The 19,964-nt window shown below is 35.8% G+C and overlaps 3 protein-coding genes and 1 pseudogene across 3 annotated transcripts; all 4 read right to left on the bottom strand.

Annotated features, from left to right (window-relative positions):
* Nucleotides 1–281: 281 nt before the first annotated feature.
* LOC140989224 (protein ROOT INITIATION DEFECTIVE 3-like) lies at nucleotides 282–5,021 on the bottom strand (annotated as a pseudogene).
* Nucleotides 5,022–6,240: 1,219 nt separating this feature from the next.
* LOC140990591 (probable BOI-related E3 ubiquitin-protein ligase 2) lies at nucleotides 6,241–9,551 on the bottom strand. Its single transcript, XM_073460352.1, has 4 exons — nucleotides 9,370–9,551; nucleotides 9,134–9,234; nucleotides 8,713–9,044; nucleotides 6,241–6,954 (listed from the first exon to the last, which is right to left on the bottom strand). The coding sequence occupies exons 1-4, from the start codon at nucleotides 9,435–9,437 to the stop codon at nucleotides 6,427–6,429; spliced, it is 1,029 nt and encodes a 342-aa protein (XP_073316453.1). The 5' UTR covers nucleotides 9,438–9,551; the 3' UTR covers nucleotides 6,241–6,426.
* Nucleotides 9,552–12,889: 3,338 nt separating this feature from the next.
* Nucleotides 12,890–15,239, bottom strand: LOC140990358 (uncharacterized). The gene is made up of 3 exons (XM_073460021.1): nucleotides 14,622–15,239; nucleotides 13,833–14,018; nucleotides 12,890–13,432 (listed from the first exon to the last, which is right to left on the bottom strand). The coding sequence occupies exons 1-3, from the start codon at nucleotides 15,114–15,116 to the stop codon at nucleotides 13,148–13,150; spliced, it is 966 nt and encodes a 321-aa protein (XP_073316122.1). The 5' UTR covers nucleotides 15,117–15,239; the 3' UTR covers nucleotides 12,890–13,147.
* Nucleotides 15,240–16,509: 1,270 nt separating this feature from the next.
* Nucleotides 16,510–19,071, bottom strand: LOC140990119 (subtilisin-like protease SBT3). The gene has a single exon (XM_073459702.1). The coding sequence runs from the start codon at nucleotides 18,815–18,817 to the stop codon at nucleotides 16,553–16,555; it is 2,265 nt and encodes a 754-aa protein (XP_073315803.1). The 5' UTR covers nucleotides 18,818–19,071; the 3' UTR covers nucleotides 16,510–16,552.
* Nucleotides 19,072–19,964: the final 893 nt, after the last annotated feature.

Genomic DNA, 19,964 nt, shown 5'->3' with positions numbered 1-19,964 from the left:
TCACAAGTGGCCCATGTGTCTTTCTTTCTTGGATCGGTTCTTAAAAGTATTTTATCGTTTTAGTTCGCAAGTTTTGCTTTAATATGTATTAATACGAAGTAAGTTTTTCAAGTGAACTCAAGCTAGAGGATGGCATATTCGTTGGATTTGGGACCAAATTGCACAAATGATCAAAAGTGTGACATTCGGAATGTATAATGGTTGTTAATTGGTGTAAATTATTGATATCTCAGTTTCATGGAAAAAGAATTGAGCGATTTTCAGGTGTACCAAAGAGATAGGAAACTTATAATATACCTTGATATCACACCTTCTAGCATGTTCTCGCAGATTATGAATACTAATCAAGCATTGTCTACGAGTTCTTTTAAACCTTATCAGAGGCAGTTTAGAAAGCGATAATTTACATCAACCTAATTTGCAAACAAATATGATTATTTAGTATAAGTTCATAGCTCACGACTTCTGGCACCTTCAGTGAGACTACCATCCCAAATCTCTTCAACACAAAACTGATGTAGCTTCTTGTACATTCTCTCCCACTGCTGAATCATTTGAGCAGATCGTTCTTGTTCACTTTTCAGCCTTTCTAATTCGACTTCAGATGCCACTGAAGAACCTCGTCGCTGCAACAGGGAAACAAAATCGAGAAATGTCAAGAGTTATCTTTACCTCCACAGTTCATTTCAATAATATATGCTTGCTATATTACACAGCGAGATGAAAATACAAGGAGGAAATGTAATTAGAAAGCAGAAATTTCCTGATACAAAGAATCCAAACTAAACTAAATATGATCAAATGCTTTCCTCTCAGAATATAAATTGAAGGAAAATGTTGGGAGTACACTTAAGGTTACACTCAAACTTACATTTTGCATGATAAATCACAAAGTATCAATGAACCCAATTAGATCTTTTATTTTTTTATTCTCCATTACCCTTGAAAAGTAAAAATATTATAATGTGTGTCAATCTAAATGTACATATAGCAATATGCACAAAGATTTTCAACTCAAAGCGGCAGAAGAAAAACTACATCAAAGATATGTAAAAATCAAGCAGAATAATCAAAATTCAATTTCTTAACCTAAATGCACTGTCCTCATAAATTAGATGTTAAATCAAACATTAAAGAGTGGAAACTTCCATCAAGAGAAATCCAAACCTCTAGTTCTTTGATTTGATTCTCCATCGTTCGAACGCTAATGTACGACATGTCTAAGAATTGGTCAGAACTGTCATGAGGACTGAGATAAACATCAACATGGGCATTTTCCTCTGGCGTACTAGCATACTTTTGTAGTGAGGGTGGAAAAAGGAAGCTGTGCCCTTTAGGTGTTGTATCTCCTGACTTTTTAGATGTCTGAGAAAATACAGACTGTGATGTCTGGTGACGAGAACATTATTAACTGCACCTGCACAAGGCCAAGGACAGAGAAAACAAGTTTAACGCCTATACAGTCTAATAAAATGAAAGAACTTTCAACTGGTTCAAAGGATGAAAATTTAAGATTGACAGCATAGGAAATAGAGTTCTGACGAAATGACATAAACTATAATACGATTACTGCAACTATACAACACCCAGTTAAAACAGTCATCTGTTCAGAAAATGCTCGCAATCAGCTCACATTGGATCAATAACCAATGCAGACATCATCAATGTACTTAACCAAGCATCCATCATCAGTAAGTATTGAAGCATAACAGTGGCTTTTATATAGTTTTCACAGGATCCCAAAAGTTAAAAGCAACTATTAGAAACAACTCATGACCGGCATACATAAATCCCAACGTAAATACATCAATCTTAGATACATCAAGTGGAGCATCGAAATTTGTCAAGTTCAAAAAAATAATTGAGTCAAGTAATTAAAAAGTGTACAAATTACAAAGTAGTCAATTATAAGAACAAGCATTATAAAAAAATACCTTTTGTGTGTCTGAAAACACGAACGATATTTCGAGTTCTAGTATCCCAAACTCGAATCAAGCCATCCTCTGATCCAGAAACTAATAGAAGTCCATCAGCACTGAAAGCCAAGCATGTTACAGCTTTACTGTCATACAGATCACAATTCACTTTCAGGACAGGTTAAAAATGAAACAGAAGACCCACGAACGTAAAATATGCAAAGTAGTTAATAGAAAGTATAAATTGAAATATAAACACATGCATTAGCTTATGTTCTAGCCATATTATTTCTATAACATGCAAACAATGGAGGTCATTAGCTACCATAAACCCTCCATTTATTGTAGAATAAGATGCTCGTAGCCTCAAAGAGATTCTGATAATGAAATGAATTGCAGGTCACTGTATATCAGAAATCTTTCATCAAATATGGTGGGAAAGGAATAAATCATTACCGCTTACAAGTTCCAACAATCAAATTTGTCATTAAATTGAAACGTGTAAATTTAAAATATAACCAACCTATGCTCAGTCAATGAAACAAGGCTGGTACCAGGAGAATTTAATCCGGCAATATAAATTTTGCCATCCCTGCCACCAGCATAAAATACTGTTTCTCTAGGTCCCAAGACAATAGTATCAATTATGGAAGGGAAGACTATATCTGTTAATAGTTTCCCTTCATATAAGCTCCATACCTGTGATAGAACAAGGGATCACATTATCTTTATCAAAATGAAAAAGGGTAAGGTACAAGGTAAGAAAGGTGGCATCATATAAGTGAAAAGAGCTGAACACACATTTGTCTTTTTTAAGGCACAAGTACATTGAACAAATTGGCAAACAGAGAATGAAGAAAAGAACCTTGCATGTACGGTCCTCAGAAGCCGACACGATGATGGCATTACATCCTCCATGTCCAGTCTTAATGTCAGTCACTTTCAAAGAATGCTCGTGAAAGCTGTACTCATACAGAGATCTCGCCTCTTCTCTCCTCACATCATCAAATATCCTAAAATCGAGAACTTACGTCAAATATTTATTTTCCGCAGCATTATAACAAAATTACACATAGGGACCTAGAACATACAAGAAAAGTGACCACACCCGAACACATCCATCCTCTGCCCCTGAAATCAAGAGGGATTGGTCATCATTGAATACCAGGCAAGTGACAGCCCTGTAATGTGCATGCCACTTCTTCAGCAATTTCCCAGTCGCAATCTACAAATCGAATCAGAAAATTTAAAAACACTACCCTATGCATCTCCATGTCCCAGCTCACAACGCACAATTGATACAAATATATTTAAGAATAGCATGATGTTAGATTTCACATCAAGTAAAAATTGCACCATATTTCAAGGTACAGAATGTAGATTTTCGCTCCCACATCCTATGCACTCTCTAATAGTAAATATTGAATTTCCCTTCATGACCAAACTGTTGTAAAGCAGTCAAGTTTAAAATTATGCTGTATGGACAATTAGAAATCAGCCAAGTTGCAAACTCCCTTCAGGTTCCGACAATTAAGAATCAGACAATTTGCCAACTACCCCTCATGGCACTTTTCACTGCCGCAAAATTTGTAGTCGACATTATAAAAATTAACTTTTGCACATGCAAGTTGGCACCTGTTTTGTAGCGGTTTCTATATTCCTTGTTTTTTTGTAGTACAGTTTCTATATTCTGACAGCTTTAGAGTTCTCTTTGTTATCTAAGGCCAGATATTCTGCTCTCTATTGTTTTTAGAAAGACTAACTCTCTTCCTTATACCAATCATGCATTTTAAGTATTATTCACAGCCCAATCGCATGCTTACCTAGGAGTTCACCATACTTAGTAAATGTGGTAGCATCTCGTGGAGCTAAAAGAACAAATAAAAAAAATTTACAACCAAATTATAAAGTGAAGCTAATTAGACAGGTTTATTCAAATTGTGGATAATCACTTACTCAATGATATAGCATAACATAAAGCACGAAACAGAGTAAACGACCAAGCAGCTACGCAACAGAAATCATTTAAGCAATTTAAAAAGGCATCATTTGGAATACTAGATTATATTCACCTCCCAAATGTAGATATCGCCTGAAAGACCTCCTCCAGCAATATAAGTTCCCTCACTATTTGAGACAAGTGGCGCAATGGGTTCTGCAAGGATGCTACGGGCTTCTACCTGTGGCTGCAAACTCAAAGCAACTTAAATAAATTTTGATCCACGTTTTCCAAATTAACAACATTACAAAAATCCATCTTCCAACAAAAATGCCAATAGCGAGTTTGAAAACTGAATCAAGTACCTTTATTTAGCACGCTCATGTTTGCACCAATAGATTCACCAAAGTAGTTCTAAGTTCATTACTTACAAAAAGTATGAAACAAACTAAATAAGAGGTGGTAATTTTGATCAGCATCCAGTGCAAGCAATAATCAAAATAAAAAATATTGAAGCCTCGCTGGAAATAGCGCCACATCGCCAAGTTTTTTTTAGCAAATATCTCCAAGTTTTCGACCGTTGCGAACCGAACGGATGGTCGTGGTCATTGTTGACTGATCTTTTACTTCCACCCCCAAAATTTCTTTATTTAAAAAAAAAATTTATTATTAATTTTTTTTAAAAATCCAAAAGGTCTGGTTTTAAAAAACTTGAAGACATCAGGGAAGGTCATGGCGACAGTTCCATGAACTATCAATGGAACAGGAATCGTGGGTGACAGTTGCGGCATACCATGTGCAGGACACACCAGACTTCATTGATACCAAAATATTTAGAGAGCCACACCTGCGCCATATATTTGTGGGGCAAATTAAACAAAATTACCTTGTTCCAGGACCAATAAAGGATGGAGCCAGAAGAAGAGTGCTTAGATTTTCGTAGTTGGGACGAGGCAAGAAAGCGCCCGGCTACGTTGACGAGACCGTGAGGAGGAGAAGAGCATGAATGGAAACGTCGGAGCTCCTCTCCGCTGCAGAGGTTCCAACAGCTTATGTCAGCGTCCACCGGTGATGACGCTAGCAAGATTTCAGCGACTTCCATCGTAGGGTTTAGGCTAACTGGCAACTGCTGTCGTACAATTGGTTTGGACTATTAGTATCTTAAATTTTGGGCCTATGTTAATTAATGGATTGGACAATTTTTCTCCATACAGGCCTACCAAATTATTCAAGTCCGCAAACGATCCCAAACAATTGAAATATCATTATCAACTTTCCTATTTTCTAATATTTCACCATTTTCTTACTATAACTCATTAATTTCAAATCCATTTTATTATTGGTAAACGTTATATATATTAGTATTTTATTTATTTATTAATCAAATTAAAATTAATACCTAATAAATGCTATTTCTTAATTATATATTTGATACAAAGATACATTTGTACATATTACTAAAACTCTATCTATTTTAATATTTATTCATATAAATTTTACCATTTAATTTTTAAAAGCTAACAAATTTTTTATTTAATTTAAAATCACAAGAAAAAGAATATAATAATAGAAACAAGAAGAAAAATATTTTCTTCCAAATGAACCCATTCTATATGACATAATTGAGTCAAAATCAATATATGCTCTATACATAAAATTTATAAGAATAGTATTAATAATGCAATTCTCAACCGAAAAGTAATTGATATATATACTTTTGCTTCCTATAAGTTTCAATCTTTTCACAATATTATCATGCGCTCTATAGAATTTTAAGATGCCCTATTTCTAGCTTGGAAGTCAAGACGTGAAAATAAAATTTAGAAAATAGAAGCCTTTTCTTTTTATTTTTTTATGGTGGATTTGGTAGAGACATCAACTCTTTCCATGAAAACCATGTCTTTCTTTGAAAAGCTTTAGATGAAAAGGTGTTTGAGATAGCTTATGAGCTAATTAAATTAAACAAAATATAAGTTTAAAAAACACACAAAGCTGATTATTTTAAGCCAAAATCGGAGAATATATTTTTTTTATTGATTGCAAACACTCCCTAAGTTGACCGACTATATATCCATACAAATTTTTTCCTTTTTTTCTTCCCAACTTCAAAAAAATTGAGCTATTAAGCAACATTCAAACGCTCGCTTCGTAAAGCATCTTAAATTTGGTATCCTCCAACTTTCTTAATCTATTCAAAAACCTAAAATTTCATCTTTTTCTAATAAAAAATTAAGCTATTCCTTCAAATAAATTTAATAACACCAATGAATGAAAAAATTAATTTTTTCGAGCAAGCTAAAACTTATATATATAAATTTAATAACACCAATGAATGAAAAAATTATTTTTTTCGAGCAAGCTAAAACTTATATATATATATATGTATAAAATTGTTGAAAGTTAACTTGAAATAACACTTATAATAAACCCGTCAGATGGTTCGACAAAGTGATTCAGGTTCCTGAGCATGTAGAACGACCGCACACAAGTCAAACTTTCCTTACTAGCTAAGAACCAGTCCTACTACTATAGAACGGTCGACCAATGTATCCAACACAACGCCACATCGAATTACACATAAACCTCCATTCCTATATACTTGGAGGAGTGACACAAGGGGCAAACATTCAATTTACTTTCACAATCTTTACACAAGCACAGATGCTTACAAGGTAAAAGAAGCATGCACACTTCTTTAACTCGACAAAGCTTACACATCATCAACTCCTTCATTTCATTGCTATCCTTGAAAGAATGGCAAAAGTTAACCGGACGACCATTGCAGCAAGAGGCTGTGTCATCTACTTCGCTGTCTCCGCAACCTTCTTTACTGTCTCGGCTTTGTTCGTAAACGTGCTGCAGACTAAACTTGAGGGTGTTGATCATGTTCTCATTGTACTTTGCACGTTGTTGCCAGGTATTAACCTCCAAAGCAAGCTGTTCCATTCGCAACTCAAGCTCCATGTTCTTCTTGTTGATATCTTCCACCTCAGTTTCCTTCACCCGGAGTTTCTGTAGGACCTTTTGCTCGACATATGAGAAGGTCTGCAATTGGGTTGCTTGAAACTTCTGTAAAATCTCTTGCCTCAGACGATCGCCCTATTGCCATAAGTAAACAATCATAATTTATTAATGCCAAAACCAGAATTAAATGGATTTATCTATACTATAAATGGGCTAAAATAGTACCATAAACAGTGGACATGATTCTCGATGTCTCATATAGACTTAGTGTTGGATATCAAATCTTTTCAAAAAGCAAATGTGTTTAAAGTGATTATTTGCTTATCATTGAAATGTATATTTGCTCACTTGTTTAAGATGAATGATAAATTCATCCTGGTGCGGAGTAAAAAAAAGATCATTTTTCTTAAATGATTGGAGGCTTTAGTTTTAAACTGAACAGTTTTTATTTAGAATTCAGTTCCTTTCTCAATGAAAAATTGAAAATATAATATTTATAATAATTCGTGAAGTTTAGAGTAGGAGTTATAAGAAAAATGCTTTGAGAATATTAGCAATTTGATTATAGGATTCTTCAAAAATTAATCTAATAAACCTTACTTCTACCAGAAAATCATTGAGCAAAACTAAAACTCACACGCCTAGATACATAAGCACATGAACTATATATGCCTCAATAACAAAAAAAATGAGCAACCGCTGAATTGGCTTAGTCAGCAGCCCAAAGAGATTAAACCAATGGTGGCCACAGGCTATTTACAAACCCCTCAAACACACTTTCCTGCACCACCTCACAAGTAGGAGTCCTCACCTCACAACAGAACGGCAACTGAGATTATACAAGATAAAAAATTAAAAAATAATGACATGATTCACTGTTTTCTGACCAAGTAAGGGACAATTGTCATGCCAGAAATGTCATCCATTTTGCAAAGGTTTGGACAAACACGTTAAGTTTTGTTGCGTCAAGGCATGGTAAATAAAGTATAAGAACCTACTCTGCTTTGCTAATTTCAATGACAATCTGAAATTGGGATTTTCTATCTAGCTTAAAAAGGAGTTTACATAGACGAATAAACAATAGGCACATAAATTTTCCAGTATGGAATCTTTTAACGAAGTCAATGTGAACCTATTATAAATGTCACACAAGGTGAGGTGGAAGATATCACCAAGAACATGAGAAAATCAATTAAAACAAAAATGACTAACAATCAGTATTCATCATATGAACTAAGATAAGTCATAGTTACTTGAAGCACGAGAGTCGAGACACACCAAAGAGCATCAAATGGTGAAGCTTAGTTCCAAGACGCAAAGTGTGGCACACTTTTTATTAGATATCCTATAATCTACACATTCAAAGAAAATTTCATCATACACAACTCCGTGTTTTTTGCAGACTATTAAATAACAATAAAACAAATACTACTCGAGTATAAATGCTATTATCTAACATTCAGATCATTTATTTACTATCACCACATTTAAGGCGGGCTTAAGAGTGGCATAAGCATTAGACATTCAAAGCAACCCAAAGCATGGGCTTTATCGTTAAGGCGCGTACTTTATGGAACTCCTGTTTGTGTTGAGGAGCAATGACTGAGCAGACGATCTGTAACCTTCGCACAGAACTCATATGTTTTTAAGTACCATGACATTACTTGAGACTATATTTTCAACATTCATGCATAATATGTCAAAGTTGCCAATTTTCTTCCTCAAGACACTGTAAAAGACTCGCAAGGAAAAAAAACAAATAAAATATAATGAGAAGCAAAAAAATTCATACAATAATCAAATACTTCAATCACAATTGAAAAAACAAAGAGACGAATAGAGATTCCTCAGAGAAAAACTAACAACTAAATATTAAGAGCCATTATATCCTACCTGAAGTTTAACATATCTCTCAAACTCCACATCCTGTCTCTGCAGCTCGCGTTCTATATCATCCCCAACAAGCCCAATCAAAGCCGAGTCACCCGAAGAACCCAATCGATTGTTATCCAACGAAAGCCCGAGCCCAGTTGACACCGATCGGGTTTGCAACAAATCCACGGATGATATCTGGGAGTTACTATTGTTTTTATTATAATCATTACTGTTCTCCAGGAACACTTGTTCTTTGGGCCTCTTTTTCTGGGGCTCCATCTCGAAATTCCACTGTAAATCGAGCCCGATTTCTTCTTGACCCGGGCCAGGAGCCAAACCTTGAACTTGAACTGAAAAAAGGAGAGAAAGTGCCCTTAGGGTAGAAAAAAGCTCAAATTTCATGAACAAATAGAAGTTAGACAAATATCAGAGACAATACAGGGAGGGATGTAAGGAGGGTGGTGTTCAAGGAGATTAGGGGTGTTAAAGTAGGTCACTTGCTGCGAAATCTGACCCTCCATGTTATTGTCATACAAATCACTGCAAAAGGGGACGAAAAACAGGATTAAATCAACAGAAAATTCTGTGGTATACAACCAAAACAAAAAAGAATCTAGAAAACAGATAACAAAATTATAAGAAATATTGGGATTGCGTTTCAAAAATATCAGTAACCTGTAGGGTTTGGATTGTTGTTGGTGTTGAAGGAATTGCTGGAATTTTTTTTGAGAGAGAGAAGCCATGGCTGCAGGCCATACAATGAGAAACGATGGGAAGGGCCTGTTTGGGAGAATCCAAAATAAACTCTCTTTTATCTGCTAACTACAACTTCAAATCTCGAAGATTTCTCCATTTTGTTCCTTTGTAGATTTTTTATTTTTATTTTTATTTTTATTTTTATTTTTTTTGGGTGAACATGTAAATGTTGCCTTTTTATAAATTTGATGATAATTATACATAAGAGCCGAACAAAATTTCAGTTAAACAATATCACAAAAACTCCGATGAGACTATCTCACATTGAAGTTTTTGTCTATTTGAATTGAGTGTTTTTGTGAGACCGATATTCTACTTGGGTCAGTAATGAAAAAATATTATTTTTTAGATCAAAAATATTATTTTTTATTATAAATATAGACGAGTTTAATATGTTTCACGATTAAATATCCTTATTTTTAAAATAAGACATCTAGATTCTAAAATTCTGAAACATCATTTAAGTTAGTTATATTATATAAAAATACTCCTTCCTATTATTTTAACTTTAAACTGCGTTTAGTTTGGAGGATAAAATAAACTAATGATTAGTAAGTAAATGATAAAGAAAATGATTGTCGTAGAAATGTAATATATGATGTTATATTTGGTAAGATTTTTAAGTGTAGGATAATTTTGAATTTTTTGATGAAAGGACAAAATTGTCCTTTTTTCTTTTTTTTTCTTCCAATCTGGCGGCGGTCCGGCGACGACGACGACGACGTTCCGGCGACGTCGGTGCGGCCGGTAGTCAGTGATGTCGACAGCTGCCGGCCGGACGGAAGTTATCGGTCGACGGCGACGGTCGGTGGTCCGGCGTAAGCTGGTTCTCGGCAGCTGCCGGAGGCGGCGGCGGTCGTCGGCCGGAGGTGGCGGTCGGCCGTCGGTTTCGGCGGCGGCGGTCGTGGCGGGAAGTGGTGGTGAGTTTAGATATAAGAGAAGGGTAAAATTGAAAAAATAGGAAGGATTAAGAGTTGGATAAATAATCCTAGGGGGTGAGGAGGTATTATTTTAACCCACCTAATTTAACCTAATCATTCATAGGAGGTATTGACTTAGTTAAATAATCACACGTACCAAACGAATGATAAGGTGGGTTAAAAAAAATAAACCCACCTTATCACCCCAACCAAACACCCCCTAACATTAACAGTAAGGACTAAATATATTGTGCTTTCAAAAGTTTAGGAACAGAAAATATTAGAGTGAGATATCCAGGAATCAAAATAATTTTTAGTGCATAAATATAAGTCCTACATCGTGATTTTCTCCCAATAATCACAGAAAGTTCATATGTTATCCACTTATGCGTATGCAACCTCTGTTTACTCACACACTCTGTGGTCAATTTATGATATTTGGGCATGCACACAGTATGTCTAATATTTACAAAATTATGTGCAATAAATTATTATATAAATCATAACTTATGTTGAAATAATTTGTTATTCTATTTTTGCTTCGGGTTTTTTATTTTACTATTTTTTAAAAAATCGACATTGTCATGTTAGGTGGATCCTTACCGTTTATTCAAAAATAAAAACATTTCATAGGTGACTTACTCTTGCATCTTTTTTTTTTTATACAATAAAAAATTACAGCTTGATTACGATAATTTCCTTAACTTCAAAAATAGCGAATTAATTGTAAACACGTAAACTTCGTGAGGCTGATGTTGATTGCCAGCCACAGCTATCGACCTCGTTTCGGGGTGTGAGTGATCTGAGGCTCATTCAATGGTTTATTATTGATATAAAAAGCTCATTAAAAATTAGAGAATCACGTGATTATTGGCCGAATTTTGAGACCAACTCTGACATCCTGAGTGAAATTTATCCGGGATAAAAAATTTGATAGATATTTTTGTTTTTTCGAAAGTTCATCGTTTAAAAACTCAGTTTATTATTTAAAAATTCTAAAGTTAAACGTTTTTTTATCCGCGCTTCTAGGGGGATTGAGATGTGTTTTATATTATGGCATTTCTTTCCTTACTCTATTTAAAAAATTTATTCATCGAGAAAATTAAACATTTATAAATGTAAAATTAAATATATATAAAATATCAAGAATTATGTGTTTCGTTGCGCAAATATTTCCGAAATCGAATATGATCTTATCTTTTGTTTCACTAGAGTGTGGTCTATATATCATTAATTTTGCTCAGCAATCAAATTAATGAATAGCTTTAAATTTTGACTAGATTGCAATATAATAGAGGAAATGGAAAAATGGGATTCTCTATACTTTGTATAATCCCGTTAATTTGGTGAGTTGATTACGTGAATTACATATATAAAATGTCACTCCACACATTTTTTAAAAAACTATAAATATTACTGAAGTACGCTAGAGTTTCATAAATCAAGAGAGCAAGAAATTTGGTTTGCCTTGGAATTTAACGAGAATCAATGGCAACCAGCCGCATCCCTTATCCACCTTGCGCCAACTTTGGTTGCGTGGATCGTAGATGTTGTGGACTCGGTACTGAAGCTTCTCTATTCTCTTCTCTCCGATCATCTACTATGTTTCCTGATTAAATTTTATTCATTGTTATAAAAATCTATAATTGCAATGTTTTATTATTTTTTCAAATGTACATAATTATTTATTTAAATCGATTGCTGAAAATGATAAATGAGATATTATCGAATATGAAATCTGTTTGCTTCCGCAGATTACAAAGTAAAGTGGCCTGAGCTAGTGGGTGTGGAGGCACAAAATGCGAAGGCTATAATCGAACAAGACAACCCTTTGGTGACGGTTGTAGTTATCCATGAACCAGCGCACACAATTTCCAATTTTTGTTGCAACAGGGTGTGGCTTAGGGTTGAACGTGACGGACGTGTCTCATCCGAACCCATGGTTGGGTAATCCTGAATGTTATGATCATAATAAAATTATAAATGATCATCTACTAATTATTCAGAGACTACCGAATCTAATGGACAAGTATTACTGAACATCCTCGGACTACTGAAAATTGTCGATGATCATTTGTAAGCATTGGAATTATTCTCCTATTTAATAAAAGCATATAATAACTGAGAATGTTCAATATTCTAGTAATGATAAAAAGAGGAGTTTAATGGTCTCAATCAAGTTTTTTTTAATGAAATATTACTTCCATTAAATTAGGTAAAAATAGTTGAAATTACAAATACAATAGACAATCCTCTTGAAATAATAAAGAATGGCAACATTAGAAGTAGTATGGATTTCTGCTGCGAGATAGGGTTGGGCTTTAATTTGTCTATGACGGGAGAAGAGTGGTCGTTGTAGCTAAGGTTTTGGGTAGAGCTAAAACATATCCATTTTCACTTACCATTTTCTAATTCAGCTCTAAGTCGTCGATAACTTGGGACGACCTTTACTTGTATTGTTATCTGAATTCGCTGCCAAAAATAATTTGAATCCTAAATCATCCTATCATGCATGGACATCACCACAAATTTCAGAGAAATCGTACTGTAGCAAAATGAGTCTCGGTTGTTCCATGTGTACTTTATTACATAAACAAAGACATGAAAAAATATACAACTACTTAAATCTCACTCCCCCTTCTAGTCGTCTGTTGTAAATAATGCCCAAAATTCATGTAATGCTCATTAAGAATCCAGCCTCTGCCACACAACTCCATACTTTGTAATAAAATCAAAAAATACTAGAGACACGTATCTTTACTTGAAATGCAGCATGATTAGTCATATGTGCATGAGTTCTTTAGGGATATGGGAGCATTGAGTTTCTTGGGGTCTAAGACGATTCTGCACTCGATCTTCTTGTAGAATTTTGGCTTCACAAGTTTACCCAATATATATGCTCTTGATCGAACTGTGAAATCCAACTTGAGTGGCACTGGTAAGGTGGTTGTACCGGTTGGAGTGCTCAGACTTGCGCCGTTTCCATACAAAGGAATCTTGTCGCCGATCACTGATACTACAACGTTTCTCTGAGTCTTTCTTCTTTGGTAAAACTGCTTCATCTGTATCGCCAAGTTCAAACAGGGTCCATTAAGAGCATGAAACTAGATAATTACCGGAACCACCATTTCTACATACTGATAAAGTAAGCTTTTGCAAATGAGTATATATTGTATTCCTTCATCATTTTGTTGAGAAGACGATTTCCTCTAATCCCACAAGCCTTCCCAGAAAAATGTCTTGAATAAGATTCAGAAAATTTTTGCAGTGGCACCAAACAAATGCTTTTAACACCAACCGTGAAGGCAACTACCGATGCAACTAGTTTAGACAGATTCAGAAATATGAAAATGGCAATCTCATCCAATTTCAGTTTTATGTTAAAATTCTATTCATACTACTACGATAAATGATATAATCTCAAATATTTCATATGCTTTCATCAAGGATCATGGTACTTACATCTGCGGAGCCAATGGTGAGCTGTGAGTAGGAGAGAGTAAGAGGTGTAGAAGTAACATGAACCCCAAAAAACGTTGCCGTGTTACGGAAAGTGAAAGAAACCGTGGAGTTCAAGGATATCATATCAGTGGCTACACCACTATCATCTGAACCAGCTTGAACCACAAATCTCTCAAATGTAATGCTCTGAGAACAGATCAATCAAATTTCAATTATACTTGATTTCAAACAAATTATTAAGTTTCACACAAAAATATGATAAAAATCGATCTGAGTACGCACCAACATATAACTTGTTACCCATTATTATAGAGATTATGCTGGTACAAACACGCATACACTACATAAATACAAATCAACCGCCACGCGCACCAAGTTCCTCCACAAACGTATTGCATAAATCAGAAAACAAATTTTTTACATCTAACCATTACACCATAGATGGATACTCAACAGACCAAAGTTGAAATTTTGTAAACTAAATGTGCGCTTTTAAATGCAATTATATCTGAGGCAGGCGTTAGGCAGCTCTAATGTGCACGGAAAAAAATGGAAAGAATGCTCTTTTAGCTGAAATCATTGACAAAATTTTGAAAAATTCATCAAATGTGCAATCAGCATAAGATATTGAAGCTCAAAATGTAAATGTAATGAAAATGCAAAGCCGAGCAAATGCTCAGTTCATAAATCCATGAAAAAAATGAGGATAATAGGAAGCTAAAATTACTTGAAAGCCTGATCTTAATCATAATTCGAAAAATTGAAGGAGAAAATAAAAATGAAACTGACCTTCATAGCGACCCTGGGCTTCTGAGGCTTACTCGCAGCCAACAAAATCAAAGCAAAGAAGGAAAATAGCACAAAAAAACCCACAACGAACGCCAGAACATAGCATCTACGAGGCAGCCCTTTTCGTCTCTCCTCATCTTCAAGAAGACCCTCCTCTTCAATCATATCAAACTCCTTCCAGTTCTTCTGCCCCTTCCTCTGACCCCTAGCACCAGATCCCACATCATTCGGTGAAATCTTCCTGGATCCGGGCTTAAGCGAGCCCGAGAATCGGCTAGTGGAGGACTCCCGCGAGTGGCGGCCCACCGAAGAGTGGGAGTGCGGTGGCGATCCCACCGGACTTCCCATTACCGGAGTGGAGTGAAACGAGGTCATCGTCTTCTCCCCATCGTGAGAGTCACGCGATGGGCTCTGTACGTAGTATACGGGACGCCGGTGGTGGTCCGGCGAGGATGGGGCGGAGCTGGTGACCTCGGAATCGGTCTTTGCGTGCATCTTGTTCTGGCCAATGTAGGGAAGTTCTGCTGGGGATTTGAACAGAAGCGCCGCGGACAGCGAGAGAGTAATTGTGACAGTACAGTTTAGGGAGACTTTCTGGTTTGGTGCTGGCACACAGTGTGTCATTATTATTAAATTTATAATAATAATAATAATAATAATATTATTATTATTATTATTATTATTATTATTATTATTATTAGTCACAAGTTGTCTAATTCAAATTCATAATTATTATTAAAAACAAAAACATTTGAAAAAAATTTATGAGGAGTGAGTATATTTGACAATAAAACCTTGGTCCCAGTTTTCCCATCTCGGATTTTTCTGATATGCCAAACATTTTGTATAGTTTTAGTATATGAGCTAAAATTCCAAATAATCTGTTAAATTTCACAAATTAGAATTAAAAATAATGATCTTTTATCCCCGATCATATTATGAATTCTTATAATCCCGTCGAATGAGCAAACAAGCTATTATTTAACAATAATTAATGTTGAATTACCACCGACGATAAGAATAAATATAGATGAGTGCTAGCAAGCAGGTCAATGATTAGGTGTGGATACAAGGCATGCTACAGCTGTTTTAGGGCTGTGAGAATATTTTATGTGAAGTAGGAAAAATGCAAAAGTATTCGCTTTTTTTGTTTTGTTTTATATAATATGAACGAATTTGATTAGGAAATGTAATCCAACGGCTGATAATTTTTTAGACTACGAATAAGATATAAAATAATTTAATATTTTCAGTGATTTTAGGAGAATTGAATAATGCATTATAGGAGTTAAAGCTGTAATAGAGTGTATATTGCTATAATGAGTTTCTTTCAAATCTTGATTTATTTTTCAACTCGTAAAATTGAACAAATATATTATAAACTTCTGTTTAAATTTTATTGATTAATCATCATTGGTCAAACTTATTAATGTTCTGAATGCCTTGGATTTATTTTCCAACAAGAAAATTAGGTTGGTGTCGATATCTTTAATTTGACCATGTGTTTTCGTGTAATTTTGAGAATACGATTGATTTGTTAAATCTAGAGAGACGTGACAACGTGAATGAATTTGATCAGGTAATGTAATTCTGAGAAGAATGAGCTGGCCATGTGAGCCGAAGGGTCTATTAATAAAATTTCTTCATCATACCTTTGTTTTTTATCCAAGTTCTTGGATAGATTAGTACGTCTTCTTGATTCGGCTATTTGCGTGCAAAAGAAATTAGTTCTAGCGTTATGTCATTTGTTGTTTAGGCATTTGATGAGAATTAAACGACATCATAACAACCACGGGAATTCAATCCATCCATCCATCCATCCATCTATCTTTGTAATAAACTGCAAAACTAATATTAATATTAATATTAATATTAATATATCAAGCACTAAGAATTATTTATCAGATGTTGAATAAGGTATTTCAGTAAGTTCAGCCAGTGGCAACTATTGGACTCCTAACTTCACGTTTGCCACCGACCTGGACCCATGTCAGGAAACAGTAAACCAAAGAATCATTCATCAGTTTTGGACTTTTCAAGCTCAGCTTGTAGCTTTTCTTTTCATATTTCTTGGTGAACTCCAGTCTGTCAGGTGAAACAATAACTTTTAATCCATTTACTGCTGTTAAATTCGCTATATAAACTGAATTTTCTTCCCCTACGTTAGTCACGGTTCTGTGAAATTCTTGCACTTCTTTGACAATTGATTTAGTGTTGTTTCCCTTGAAGTAGGCAATGAAAGAAGGGTAGTTTAAGTCGAGTGACTGAAATGAGCAGTTATGAGAACTCGACCTTGTTATTGTTTTAATCTGGCTAGAGTTGAAGTTCATTGCACAGAGAAGATTAATGTAATCTTGTGCAGTTGCATCGTATATCAATCCCGGGTCTAATGCCCTGTTTGGATCGACATGTCCAGCTCCCATCGCTAAAGGACTGGCGGGTTGGTCCTTGAATCCCATATCCTTGATGGGGTTTCCTGTATTGTCAAAATTATAAGCGCTGGTCATCATGGCAGATCGTATGGCTGCCGGACTCCACCCGGGGTGCGTCCCCTTTAGAAGGGCTGCCACTCCAGCAGCGTGTGGGCAAGCCATTGATGTGCCAGAGATGATGTTGAAATCATTGAAAAGGTGGTGTGCATCTACATCTGTTACCGAAGAATTTGGAGGCCACGACGCTAAAATCAGATCACCAGGAGCCATGATGTCGGGCTTCAGTACGAATGGGCAGCTCTGTGACGGTCCTCTTGAACTGTAAGTCGCCACTTTGGGAGCCGGTTTGATCCCTAGGCGTGTTTCTCGGAAGGCGAATCTTGCTTTAGGATTTGAGTCATTCTTGATGTAGTCTAGGATCTTTTGGCCTTCTTCAAGGCTTACGAACAGTGCTGGATATGAAGTTTGCATGTAGAACTCTAAATCTGTGGCATTTGATATGAATATTCCACCGGCTAGTTTGGCTTCATCGACATAGTATACTTGTTCGCTCAGATAACCGCCCACACAGATAACAATCTTGTGCCGGAAATTCTTGAGCGATTTTTCATCATCGCAGGAACCAACAAGAACAATTTGGATGAATTTCGAGGAATATTTTCCAGGGTAGAGAGACGAACCCAAGGCTGAAACTCCGTTGCCGAGCATTAAAGTTCCCCCGAACTCTCTATCAATCGTGCCGGCTGCAACCGTGAGAACCCAGGGGGTTCCATTATGTAGAGTCTCTTCACTTGGCCCAGCGTTCCCAGATGACGTCGAAACAAAAATACTCTTTTCCATTGCCGCAAATGTGGCTATAGCAACAGGATCCTCAAACAAGGCTTTCCCGTCGATGCCAAATGACAAAGATAGCACGTCAACACCATCCGCAATCGCCTGATCAATAGCAGCAAGAATATCAGAAATATAAGACCCTTCATCCCAAAGGGCCTTGTACATGGCAACCCGAGAATTTGGGGCAACTCCTGTTGCAGTCCCGGGAGCATATCCAAAGAATGATGCGCCCTGGACAGGAATCCCAGCTGCCGTTGATGAAGTATGAGTCCCATGCCCATCCGTGTCACGAGCAGAATTCGTCGAAAAAACCAAGTTCGGATACTTAGCAAGTAAACCTTTGTTAAAGTAACGAGCTCCTATAAGTTTCTTGTTGCACAAAGAGGAACTAAACTGCTCGCCACTCTCGCATTCGCCTCTCCATCTCGACGGAACGTCACTCATTCCTTCGTCATTGAAGCTTTTGCTCTCTGGCCACACCCCGGTATCAACCAAACCTATTATAACATCTTCACCATAGTTCGAAACAGGCCAAGCGCCGTAATTCGAATCAAGGCCAAGAAACTGGTACGAATGAGTAGTGTCAACTTTGACAGTTGAGTCTTTTGTACAAGAAATGTACCCTTTCGAGTTCTTGATAACCTCCAATTCAGAAGACGAAAGAACCGCACTGAATCCATTGATGGAATTTGTGTAAGAATACACGAGTTTATCAGAGGGAACAAAGTTTCTGCTGGTTTCCAACGTATTGGATATGGAGGCGAGGGTTGCTAAGTACCAGTCTTGGTGGGTGGAGTAAGCTTTAGGCATTACAGATAAGTCCATATGGATAATGTAAGTGTCAGATTCTGCAGAAATGGACATGAATGGCGTGCTTGTGAAATATTGAATACATAAGAATAAGTACAAATTAGAGAGGTGAAATTCCATTGTCTTGCAATGAAACAAGTTTTCAGTGTTCTTTAATCAAAACAAGAGTAGACTACATATATATAGCAAGCAGGCAGAGGCAGGGAAGCTTAAGTGTTCCACACTTTAAAAAACTTGTCTTCTCACACGTATAAAAACTCACAGAGACACACAACTATGGGGCCTCTCGTACTGCCCTTTGAAGATGGAAATGTTCTTTGAGCCACGTTTTGTCAAAACATCACCTTATTAAACCAATATGATATGACGCCCATACAAATTGTGTATGCTGCAAGTTTCACGACACACAAATTGTCTATATTTGTTTCAGATTTCTTATCATGTGAAAATAATTCATAGTATACCATATACAGCCATAATTGATAGTATGCTACATCGAGTTTCGATCGATCGATCTAGTTTGATTAATTAACTTGCAAACCGTATTCAATTACAATTCTACTATATTAATTGGAGTCATGTTTAAGCAAAACCAATCTAGTTTCTTGAATGCCAGAAACTTAATTCCTCAATAAATATGTCATACTCGCGAGAAATTACATATATGAAATTTGGTTTCCTATCTCCATCAGACTTCATTTTCAAGCCCAGCTGCTTGGCAATAGGCAAACCCTATCATTTCTAGAGTAGAATTGGAATAAAGGGGGAAAAGAGGACAAAAAATCAAACAAGGGATAAGATTAGAAAAAAAATACTGTAAACCTTATAACCACCAATATAAAACTAAGTCCAAAATAACCACAGACCAAACATTAATCTCCCACACTAGTATTTCAAGTGGTCCAAGTAAATGTAGTTGTCATTGACGCACAACATGATAGCAAATGGTAAATATCTCGATATCATTAATAGAGTTTGCCTCTATTATATAAAAGGATATCTGATGGAAGCTAATGACATCTATTATTCTCGACATTTAATTTCTTGTTTCGCCATTTTAGAAATGGCTAGACCTATTCGATTTAGATCATGGACCTGAGTCCACACACATTTACTAAATTAAATCATCTCAATTCTTAAAAAACCTGAAACATTGTCGTTCCCCAAAATGTCCGAAATTAATACACAAAGAAAGGTATTTATATTTGAAAATAGGTATGGGAAGAACATCATGACTCATCTACGAGAAACAAGGTGAAATTATATT

This window comes from Primulina huaijiensis, chromosome 12 (assembly GCF_012295235.1).
Source record: "Primulina huaijiensis isolate GDHJ02 chromosome 12, ASM1229523v2, whole genome shotgun sequence".
Lineage (NCBI taxonomy): Eukaryota > Viridiplantae > Streptophyta > Magnoliopsida > Lamiales > Gesneriaceae > Primulina > Primulina huaijiensis.
This window is presented reverse-complemented; position numbering and strand designations above follow the sequence as displayed.

Coding starts and splice junctions, on each gene's coding strand:
- LOC140990591 (XM_073460352.1), bottom strand. CDS start 9,437: ATGGCTTCTCTCTCTCAAAAAAAATTCCAGCAATTCCTTCAACACCAA. Junction 9,235..9,369: donor CAACAATCCAAACCCTACAG/GTTACTGATATT, acceptor CCCCTTTTGCAG/TGATTTGTATGACAATAACA. Junction 6,955..8,712: donor AGAGATATGTTAAACTTCAG/GTAGGATATAAT, acceptor TTATGGCAATAG/GGCGATCGTCTGAGGCAAGA.
- LOC140990358 (XM_073460021.1), bottom strand. CDS start 15,116: ATGCACGCAAAGACCGATTCCGAGGTCACCAGCTCCGCCCCATCCTCG. Junction 14,019..14,621: donor AGCCCAGGGTCGCTATGAAG/GTCAGTTTCATT, acceptor ATCTGTTCTCAG/AGCATTACATTTGAGAGATT. Junction 13,433..13,832: donor TCACCATTGGCTCCGCAGAT/GTAAGTACCATG, acceptor TTGGCGATACAG/ATGAAGCAGTTTTACCAAAG.
- LOC140990119 (XM_073459702.1), bottom strand. CDS start 18,817: ATGGAATTTCACCTCTCTAATTTGTACTTATTCTTATGTATTCAATAT.